General features: G+C 45.5%; 1 protein-coding gene across 2 annotated transcripts in view; it reads left to right on the top strand.

The window, feature by feature from the left end:
* The first annotated feature begins 7011 nt into the window (after nt 1-7011).
* Nucleotides 7012-11634, top strand: part of CTTNBP2NL (CTTNBP2 N-terminal like) — a 49148-nt gene continuing 44525 nt past the window's right edge. The window contains exon 1 of one of the 2 annotated variants that reach the window (XM_004769793.3): nt 7012-7118. Coding sequence is in view for 1 of the 2 variants with exons in the window: in XM_004769792.3 (XP_004769849.1) it covers nt 7065-7118 (54 nt within the window). In the remaining variant the exon portion in view is untranslated. The remainder of the gene's footprint in view (nt 7119-11634) is intronic. The other variant, XM_004769792.3, reaches the window with a different exon arrangement.

Genomic DNA, 11634 nt, shown 5'->3' with positions numbered 1-11634 from the left:
TACAAATTGATTCCTTTGTTGAGGAGAGTGACTTCCTGGGTTTCTCTGGCAATGAAAGTGAGAGTCCCCTGGGTAGAACTGAGATGAGAAAAGTTTGGGCCACAAGGAATTAAATTGCTCTGCCTAGCAAAACTAAAGACACTTTGGACCAAACCACCCCTGCAGCGTTAGTGCCCAGCACACAGGCACTCAACATATTTTTGTTGAACCTCTGGAAGCGGGGTCCAGCGATCCCTGATTTCACAAGGTTTTCAGATGATTCTGATATACCCTCAAATCTGAGAACCTCCAATCTTCTTTTTTTTTTTAACTTTTTTAAAAGAAGATTTTATTTATTTATTTGTCAGAGAGCAGAAGCGCACACAAGCAGGGGGAGCAGCAGGCAGAGGGAGAAGCAGGCTCCCTGCTGAGCAGGGACCCCCGATGCAGGGCTCCATCCCAGGACCCTGAGATCATGACCCAAGCTGAAGGTAGTCACTTAATGGACTGAGCCACCCAGGCATTCCCAAGAAGCTTCAATCTTTAAAAGCTTTTTCTTTTCTTTTCTTTTAAGATTTTATTTATTTATTTGACAGAGGGATAGAGAAAGAGCACAAGCAGGTGTGGAGGGAGGCACAGGCAGAGGGAGAGGGAGAAGCAGGCTCTCCACCAAGCAGGGAGCCCAATGTGGGGCTCACTCCCAGGGCCCGGGGACCACGACCTGAGCCAAAGGCAGATGCCCAACCACCTAAGCCACATAGGTGCCCCCAATCTTTAAATGCTTTTTGTAGCACTATCCATATCATCCTCAGACCCAAAATCCTCAACGAAAAGCTGCTGCACACAAGAATCTTCCTTCAGTCGTGCTTCAGACAACAAAGGACAAAGACCAACCATCCCAAAGTTTCTGACAATGACCAGTAGGCAAGGAAAGACGAGGTCAAGAGTTGGGCAAGGTTATAGAAGCAGGCTGCAGCTCAAATTGACCTGAGAGCAAACATGAGACCACCCCCAAATGTGATGTAAACACTCACTGTTTGCTTCCCAAACAACCATCCCTATTTTTTTCTGCTAATGGAATGAATGAATGAACGAATTTTCAGTTGAGGTTATAGCTTTTCCCCACACTTAATCCATAGCTCCAGATAGAGCACATGACCCAGATCTAGCCAATCAAAGAAACTCTTCCCCCTGATCACAATGAATGATTGAGGGATGAACATAAAGTCCAGGAAGAGCCCAGAGAACAGAGTGGAATTTTTCTCAGACTTCTGGGAAAGAAAGAGGAAAATATGACTCTGCTTACTGCCAACTGAGGAAGAAAGCTTGTCTGAAAACAGAACCAACACAGAAGTAGAGTTAAGAGTTACAGAGAAAGAAACCTGGTCCTACTAACATTTTTTTGAGAAGCTGGATCAAGCCTTATCTGAAGACAGCCTCATCCTGGACTTTTTCAGCGCATGAGCTAATGAAGAGTGTTTTTGCTTTGGCCAGTTTAGTTGGAGTCTTCTGTCCCTTACATAGGGAGGAATCCCGACTATGATGTAAAACAGTGGATCGAATGATGTTATTTGGGAAGTGTGGTTACCGAAAGGAGGACAACTGGGGTCAACCACAAGTCCACCTCCCCTCAGGACTATGAGCACCTGAGGTCAGACCTATGTGTTATTTCTCGTGGTAAGGATAATTGCCATGCAATGGTTCCTTTAGGAAGAAAAGGAGCACAAAAAGAAAGCAAGGTGGCAGAAAAAAAAGGTGAGGAGAAATGTACAGACCCCTTCCAACCTGCATCCCCTGGTCACTCTGTTAAAGGCCGACCACACCCTGCAGGGGCCTGGCAGGAGCCGTGAAGCAGGAAATGAGAGCATAGAAGCTTCTAGCAGCAGCCTACTCCAAAGGGCCACTTACCAGGAAATTGCCTAGAAATGATGATACAATCATAACTGTGTCATTACTTTCCCTAGAAATATTTCTCCCCTTTGTGAGCAACAAGGACCCATTCAACCAACTGTGTGGTACCTCAGTTGAAAAAACAGACCAGGGGAAGTGTGTAATTGGCTCTTCTCAGATCGAAACTGTAAGGCAGCTTGGCTGAGCCGAAGTTCTGTCTCTGACTATAGCACAGAAATTACTTTTTGCTTAATGTCAGCCCATGTATAGGGAGGAAGTGGGGATAGAGGAAAAGAGAAAGAGGACCAGCCTTCCGGTCAGTTTCAGCCCTTCTGGCAAGGCTACTCAGCCCAGGAGGGGGCTCTGGCTCCAGACTTTGGGGAGAGAAGTCACCCGGGACAGAGGAGGAACAGGAAGAGAGACCGAAAGGGGAAAGGCTGGAAGAGAGGGAAAGAGTTAACCTTTAATGAACTAAGTCAATTTACCAAAAAAAAGAAAAAGTGGCTAACTGAAATCTTTTCCCATCTGTTCGCCTCCGTGAAATTTATATTTGGAAATAACAAACATAACATCAACTAGTTTATCAAGTCGTCATCTGGTATCTGTCTTTCCATAATAATTTAATAATTTCAGAGATTAGAATGAAAAGGGAAATTTGGGACTATTCAAAGAGGCATGGAGTGTTCTTCCAGAGACCTATGACTAATCTGTTGTTTGGTTATGAAGGGGTGAGTTAAAAATGACCCCAATCCTCAGGAACTTGCCTGGGTGATTTGGGAACTTCGTGGCTTGTCTCAGCTACTTCCAGGAATTTTGTGTCCGGGCTAGGGCCACCAGGCAGCCCCAGTAATGAAAAGAACAGTGAGTCACAGAGGCCTGGGCTCCATCCCACTCTGTCCACCTGCCGGCTCCCCGGGAGAGTGGTGCAGGGGAAGCTGTGGGATTGAGGTCAAGAGGACCTCGCTCTTTGACCTCGGTCAAGCTTCTAAGCTATCTACTTCTTACACTCCCTAAATCTCAGTGACCTCCTGACTAAAAAGGAGATTACAGTAACCATCTTAAAGGTTTGTGGTGAGAATTAAAAGAAATAATGTGCTGTGAATTAGGCACTTAACAAGTTGGCTGATGTTGTTAACATGATTGTTGTTCTAACCTCTCTGCACTAGCTGTGTTATCTGAAAAACCAGAATAGTAATCACCTCTTAGGCTGATCACAAGGATTATATATGTAAAGGATCGCATGTGTGGAGATCACAAGGATTATACACGTAGAGATTACAAAGGATTGTACAGGTAATATAGGTAAAGCACCTTGGCACAGTGCCTGATGCAGGGAGATTTCATGTCTTCCCCTTTCCTCCCCAACCTTCCCCTAGCCAGTCCAGGATAAGAGTGTTGCTGCTCCCTCATGGCCAAGCTGGCCCCAATATTTAGCGAGAAGCCAGAAGAATCTGTCCCTGAAGGTGGTCCTTGAGCCCCTTACCTGCTGAGCCCTGGGCCTACATCCATAAAAGGAAAAACGGCCAGGTGAGAAGCCCTCCTGGAGCGCATGGGGACGGCCAGGAGGGAAGGGAACGGCTGCAGGACGCATCGCTGGGCACTAGGGGGAGCAATAAGCTCGGGAACACAGTGAGGGCGACGCCCCAAAATCTCTCCACTCCCTCTGTGCCCTAGTCGCCCCGTTGGGCCTATACAAGCCGGAAGAGAACGCTTAGGGATTACTGGGAAGTGCCTTTGTGGGGACAAATGATGGGAGAAAATGCAGGGATCTGCGGAGAGGGCGCACCTTACCTTCTGCGTCAGCTTGATACCGGCTTAGAAAGCTCTCCTCGGCTTCTCGACTTCCACCTTTGGGTCTTCTGGGGGAGGAATTCCATGGAGGTCAAGGAAAACCCGAAGTAGGGAAGACTGGCCACTTTTCCCAGTCACTCCAACTTCTACATTTAGCCCCCTAGCATCTCAGCAAGTCCCAGTGGCTCACAGCTAGAAGTCTTATAGAGAGCCCCAGAAATTGAACCCCCAGATGTTAGCTGAAGGACTGGAGCCCAGAAAAGAGAATGAGCTTGAGCAAGGTCTCCCAGACAGTTTATAATAATCCCTCAGAGTTCACCGAATACTTTCATGTCTATCATCTGTCTTGGATAGTCACCACCACCAGATTTGGGGGTCAGGAACTATTCCATTTTACAAACAGGGAAACAGGTTCAGGTAAGTACCCATAACTCTCCTCTTCGCTACTAAATTTCCATGGCCACCCACCATCCCTTCCTTTCTTGCTTTCCCTTGTTTTAAATACTCATAACCTCAGGAAGATTGCTACACAGTCCATAAATCTTATGGCATTCCCCAAACTCTCAACCTATCCAGCATGATAGAGAGATGATAGAGCAAAGTAATGAGGAAGGTACTCTTTGAGATCAGATCTGAGTAAATATTCATTGTTCATCTCTTACAAATTCCATGACCATGAACTTCTCTGTGCCTCAGCTTCTTCATCTGTAAAATGGCAATATTCACCCCTATCTCTTGGAATTCTTTTATAGGTTAAATAAGATGAACCGTAAGGCAATTTCACAATGCCTGGCATACATAAAGACTTGAGAAATGTTTCTGGTATATACAATTTATCATATAGTCATAGACCTGAAATGACCTTTAAGAATCGGTTCCTTAGTTTCATGCCATTTACCAATGAACTTAAATGGAGTTAAGTGGGGAATGTTACTTTGTGAAGTAGGTTTGCATACTGGTTTGAATGGTTTTCTGTCCTTCCCCAAATTCACGTCCACCTGGAACCTCAGAACGTGAACTTGTTTGGAAACAAACACCTTTACAGATGTAATGAGTTAAGACAAGGTGGTACTCTAATCCAATGGGACTGTTATCCTTATACATCCTTACAAGGAGAAAAGAGGAGATACGGGGACAAAAGACACCCAGGAAAGGCCACATGAACACAGGCAGAGCCTGGAATGATTTGGCTACCAGCCAAGGAAAACCTAGGATGGTCCAAGCCACCAGAAGCGAGGAGAGAAGCAAGGAATGGATCCTTGCTCAGGGCTCCCTCCCTCAAGGAGCCAACCTGCTAACACCTGGATTTCAGACTTCTAGACTCCAGACTGGAAGTGAGTAAGTTTCTGTTGTTTTAAGCCATCCAGTTTGTGGTGATTTCCAGCAACCCTGGGAAACTCTTATAGCTTGGGGAGAGGGAGAACTCCAACAGAGCTCTTTTTTTTTTTTTTTTTCCACTTCCAGTCTACTCCATCATTAACTCCCCAGACCAGCAAATAAACATTTGTGGAACACCTACCTAGGAAGTTTACGTATTTGGGGAAAAATCGACACAAGCTATAATCGTGACCACTTCTTATGAAGTTGTTGCCTGAAACACAGTAGCTGCCTAAAACACAACATTTACTGGCAAGTTGATAAAGCTATAGATATACAAATGTAATACAAACTTAAGATATTATTATGAGCCCACTCTCTACCTCTGCATACCTTTGTACTAGACTCTAAATTTATTTACATGCTTTTCATATAGAAGAATCACTAAACTTCAGAACCGTCTCACACTGCAGCCTAAAGGTCACCATGGGCTTTACAAAGCCTGCCTGTTCACTACCTCCAGAGGTGATGAATTAAAAGGAAAGCAATGTGAGCACCCTGAGGACTCTGATTCCTCCCAGACAGGGATGATGTCATTCTTGGAGATCCTCCCACACTCACTCAGGAATGGGCAGAGGGAGCCAGGAAGTCAGGAGAGCTGCTGATTACCATCAAGGAAGTAAACCAGGCTGGGAGGAGAATGGGTGGTGGTGGGTTAGCAGCTACAAAGGAAAGGAGGGGAAGGAGGGAGGAGCTGATTCACTAGGACAACTCTTAGGGTGACTCAGAAGCTAGCAGAAAATAGCCTGTTCTCCCACATCTGCCTCATTGTTGGGCAATGAGGCACTTCCCTCATTGCAAATGCAGAGGCAGGGCGAAAGGGAGGAGGAGGAAATGGGATTTTTCACATTTGTGGGCCTATTCCAGCACCCCCACTCTATGTTTTTAACCATTTCAGACATTCTCTTTCAAGACAGGTCAGTGTTCACTGAACACCTACTATGTGCCTGGCCATCATCGTGCCTTTCAGATTGTCTGCTCTCCTGAACACAGGGCATGATCCCTTTCAGTTCTGAATTTCCTATGTCATTACTTCAAAAGCACTTGGCCTGCTGCTGAGCTTCTCAGTATCTTGCTATCCTTAAATAGGGATGACTCTCTCAAGCCTCGCAGGGAGGCATGGAGCCTTATTCTGGCTCTGATTCTGGTTTTGTATGTACTCTCCCAGGCCCCTTCTGTGGACCCGTCCTCCTTGTGAGAGTCTGTGTGCGTTAAGCAGAATATGGCACAGGTTTAGAGTCATACAACCTCATTGGAAGTTCTTTCTTTATTATTTACTAGCTCTGTGCCCATAGTTATTTGAGTTCTTTTCATTGCTATCTTCTCATCTGTAAAATGGGATGATGTCTATATTACAAGTTAGGACAGATTTATCATATAATAGCGGAAATTAAGTAAGATAGCATATGAAAGTGTCCGCCACAGTGATGACATATCTTCCTAGATCAATACTATGCCCCAGTACTATCTGGGTTTATCGTGTTTGCGCTCTTGCTTCTAGCACCACACCCACAAGCTGGTCCAAGAGAAAGAGACAGCAGGAAAGACACGTTACCAGGTTTGCGACAACTAATTCTAAAGCAGACGCCAAAGGGCATTTCATTTATTAACATTTTGGATAGAATGAAACGTTAATGTGCCCAATCAACCTGAGCTCCCAAAGCCCGCCATTCCTAAGCCTCCCAGACTAGGAGGATAAAGCAAGAAACACTCGGCACCGTGCTGCCCAGAAACCGCATAAGGTGGAAAGTTGCAGAAGCCGAGCCGGGAGGGGCGCGAGCCCACCCGGAGCCCCGGCCGGAGGAGCGCGCTTCCTCCAGGAAGTGACGCGAGCTCAATCCCAGCCCGGCTCTCCCCAAACAAAAGGGATCTTGGGGCCCCGGGAGGAGCCTAAATGACTTTGGAGAAGCCCCTCCTCCAGCAGGCGCGGATTGGTGCCGGTGCTGAGGAAGCGAGGTGGCGATTGGCCCTGGTGAATGCCATTGCGCCCGTCTGGCGGTTGAGGGGCGGGGCCTCAGGAGGCTTGGATGGGAGCGGGTGGCGGAGGCGGCGGGGAGCAGAGACCAGAGCGCCGGGAAAAGGTAGGAGCCGCCAGGGCTGGGGCTCGACGGTGGCTCGGGGGCCGGGTTCTCGAGAGAAAAGCAAGGGTAGGACCACCGGTGTCCTCCCACCGCCGTCCCAACTGCCACTTGCGCCCATCCCCTGAGGGGGCGGGGCCGTCTCCTCCGCCTCCCGGTATTCCCCGAGGAGGCGGCTCCCCATCCTCCGAGGGTCCTCGCAACTACTTATTGTCCCCGGTCAATCCCAGCTCCGTATAAGGGGCTTCCCTCTGACACCCCTCGTTTAAGGGTCCCGCTCGCCCGGCGCCTCAACCTTGGGGAGGGCGCGCAGGTTCTCAATCTCTAGGCTGCCGCCCCCACCCCCATACGGTAGCCCCGGGAACCCAGACATCCCTCCCTACACTTGTCCCTGCTCGCCAGAGTGGGACCAGCGCTAGTTTCACCCGTAAGATAAAAATCAGTATTTTCCAAAAAAGATGGGTGAGGCAGAAATCAAGACCCTGTCTAGACAGCCAGCTCCACAGAAGAAGCGGCCTTCCCCCACTTCAGTTCTTCCCATCCCCCACGCTCTGATACTCGGGCTTCCTCTTGAAGCCCCTCGGATCCTCTGTTCCCTTGGGCGGGGGAGGGGTAAGGTGGCGCGGGCCCAGAGCTCACCTGCTTCGGGACTGTTTTAGACTGTGGAGCAACGAGAAATACTAACTCCCCGCTCCCCCTTCACCCTTTGTGCGGTTCCTCTAATCTCTGCTCCTTGAGGGAGGACCCAACTTCTAAGGCTTTTTCAGGTTTGAGTTGCGTTTCATTTTGGCTTTCTACCCTATTTCTGCCTTGGGAACTTGATGAAAAACCATCCTTTTCTGTTTCACAGATAGGTGGGTGTGTTGGTCATCTGCAGAGTTGGCCTTACGTGGGTAGAATGCAGTGTGTATTGTTGGACTGCTAGTGAATAATAGCACGTTTTCAAATAAAACCGTGTAGATAAGTATATAAAGAGCATTAGATTAGGACTGAGTATCTCCCAGTCTAGGGTGGGCTGGTCCGTTGCTCAGGGAGACTGCAGTTAACCTTGAAGGTATAGTTCTGTTGAAACAAAAGGCAGGAAGTGTTTGAAGAAAATTCAGGTTCAGCCATCTAGGTTTATCATTAATCCCCTCTGTGGCCTTTGGTTACTGTGTAGCCCCTTTTTTATGGCGGAGGTTTTTCCTTCCAGAGGAACTGAAACACACATGATGTTATTGACTGGTTTTGTAACAGTGGTATTACCTGCCAAAATTTAAGGGATGAGAAGTAAGAGCCAGGCTTAAATCTCAGAGATAAGGACAAATAAAAAGCAGGGTCAGCTCCAGCTATTCATGGACCTGTAGCCACCAAGAAGTGTCTCTATATTGTGCTCATAAAGGCTTTGCCAAGTTGACCTTCATTTCAGCAGGTGCAAAATGCTGATGATTTTGGCCTATTGTTAATGATATTGAATCCCCAGTAATCATCAATAGGTAGCACTTCCATGTATTAAAATTTGCCATACTTTTTAACATCGTTTCTTTTGCTTTCAAGTTTATCTTACTACTATTATCTGTAGCCAGGCTTATAGCCGTGAAATGCAAAGAGTTGAAATCATGGTGGGCAGTTGTAATGGCTGTCTCTTACCTTCCTGATTAGACTTTCTGAAGGTAGACTTCCTGAAGTTTATTATTTTTGAATAGTTAGCTTTGAAGTTTTCAGAGCCACTCTTAGTGCTCACAGAGCTGTTCAGTGATTGTTTCCAGACCTCCAATAAAAAAGCACAAAGAAAGAACCGTGTGGTAGGTCTCCCCAGCAAACACAAAACTTACTGTGATAGGAGAGGGTAAGACATGGGGCCCCCGGCAAAAGCAGCAGAAAAATAACTAAAAGCAGAACAGGAAATCCCAAAAAGATATATCTTATTACATGAGCAGAGAACAGAAAATAAACTGAGGTAAGAGACTAAGAACCAAAGCAGTGATGATTGCCAGAGCCTTAATGAGCAGAGAGGAAAAAGCAAATAATGCTCTCTGATTATTTGGCACAACAAGCAGGACCTGCCTGATACACGTTTGGGTCTTGGAAATCTTTGGTCTGACTTTTTCAACAACTGTTTGGTCATATTAGATGAGGAAAAGCATTGTAATTGCAGAGGATTTTATGTATATATCTACTCTATGTGACTTAATTATAAATTCGTTGAGAGCAGGTAGTAGTAATTCTTTTTTTTTTTTAAGATTTTATTTATGTATTTGCCAGAGAGAGTGAGCACAGGCAGAGTGGCAGGCAGAGGCAGAGGGAGAAGCAGACTCCCTGCTGAGCAAGGAGCCCAATGTGGGAATCGATCCCAGGATGCTGGGATCATGACCTGAGCCAAAGGCAGCCGCTTAACCAACTGAGCCACCCAGGCATCCCAGTAGTAATTCTTTTTTAACCATTGTGTGTTTCCCAGTCTCTGGGACAGGTGTATGTTGAACTTTGTTTGAAGCTGTCACCTTAGGGTAGACTAGAAAGATAAATTGCTGATAGGATATGACACAACTTAGTATAATCCGTTTCTTTTTGCTGTGATTTAACATTATTTTCCCTACCTGATGTCTTAGGAAACTCCAGTATCTTAAGTGACTCTAAAATACTGAATTTCCTATAAGAAAATATCTGCTGTTTATATATACATAATTTTGCTGTAATGAAATCTGAAACAGACTTACTAATGTAATCACTGCTAGTCATTTTGGAATTTTATTTCTCTGAGTCTCTGACCTGAGTGAGGTGAATTTAGGAGAGCACACTAGGAACTGATTGCTGGTTTTTAAGAATGGTTTCCGAGTGTTTGATTTGGACAAGTTACTCATCTACTCTGGGATTTTTTTCAAGTGGATTTTTAGTCGATTTTGTGCTTTTCTGAACTAGCACTAAATACATGAACAGGGACACAAATAGAATTGGGTCTCTGAATGTAATCATGTGGACTGATACAGTGAGCCCAGTGCACTCGGGTCTATAATGGATGTGTCTTGGCAGAATCAGATTTGCAATGCTACCAGTTTATTTGCAGAACAGGATTGGAATTCTTGGCTTTTTTGAGTGTAGGAGACCCATGTTTCGAGGGGTTGCCATTGTACTGGCATCTGGTGGCATGATATGAGAAGCAGAGATTTATTTCTAGAGGAAATATGTCCAGTCTCTGGTGGTTGACCCCAGGAATGACTTGTCAGCCTGTTTCTGAAGGCCCATTTTTTCTTATTTCCTACATGTTTGCTGCTAATAACTAAAAATCACATCTTGTAAGTTGCAGTTCAAAGCATTTCAATGACAAAATGGCTTATTTGTTTTGAAGCTATAGAGTGTGGGAGGTGACAGCAGAAACTCTAAAGGCAAACCTGGGTTCAAATCCCAGCTCTGCTGCTCTTTTACAAAGTGTGCCCCAGGCAAAGGCAGTTTTCTATCTCACCACATCCCATTTTCCTCAGCTATGACATAGAAGTAATTTTTAGAGTTTTGTTTTGTTTTGTTTTGTTTTAAGGTTTACATGAACTAATGTATACATAAATCACAGAGCGAGGTCCCTGGCATGTAGGAAGCATACAGTATTGATAGGTATTATTGCTGCCTTACTAGCACTTTGCATGTGAATTACAGAATTTAGTATTAAATATTCTTTTACTCCTTTGGCATTTTTTTTTTTTTAAGATTTTATTTATTTACTTGACAGAGAGAGATCACAAGTAGACAGAGAGGCAGGCAGAGAGAGAAAGAGGGAAGCAGGCTCCCCGCTGAGCAGAGAGCCCGACCCGGGCCTTGATCCCAGGACCCTGAGATCACGACCCGAGCGGAAGGCAGCGGCCCAACCCACTGAGCCACCCAGGCGCCCACTCCTTTGGCATTTTAACAAAAGAAAAGAATCGGTATATGACTTTAGTTATCATTTGGTTGCTTTTAAATATTTTAGTATATAGCTAAGATTCCTAAGTTGAGGAAACAAAGCTTCTATACATCATGATCTCAGACATCTGATACAAGGATACAAAGATTTTTAGGGGAGTATGTATGTCCGCCTCATAGAGTGTGTATTTCATAATTTTGTCATGCAAATTATCTTTCTTGAATTTTTCAGCCTGAGATAAAGAAAGGCAAAGGATTCAACCATCTGGTATCTTCTCTGACTTGTCAGTTGCTACACTCCAAACTTTACCATCTTAAGTACCTCCATCCTCAGTGTCCTATAATTGGTTTTATGGACATGGGGATGACAGTACAGGGTTGCACCTTCTGTTAGATTAAAGGATTTTCAGTGGTAATTTTGATCAAAAGTGGTTTCTGCCTTTTGAAGACAGCTCCCCCAACTGCCCCCAAAGTAAGGAGCGATGATGGGAACAGGTGAGAAGAAACCATAGACAGGAATTAAGAGTGGAGGTGAGGGGAGTTGAGGACAGGGGTGTGTGGGTTGAGGAAAACAGGACTACAAGCAGGCATTGAAGTAAAGAATGCAGTAATATGGTTCCTCCCTGCCAAGTAATTCTAAACTCTGTAT

This window comes from Mustela putorius, unplaced genomic scaffold (genome assembly GCF_011764305.1).
Source record: "Mustela putorius furo isolate JIRA1106 unplaced genomic scaffold, ASM1176430v1.1 tig00000585_pilon_pilon_pilon, whole genome shotgun sequence".
Lineage (NCBI taxonomy): Eukaryota > Metazoa > Chordata > Mammalia > Carnivora > Mustelidae > Mustela > Mustela putorius.
Note: the sequence above shows the minus strand (reverse complement) of the source record. Positions and strands in the feature narration are given on the sequence as shown.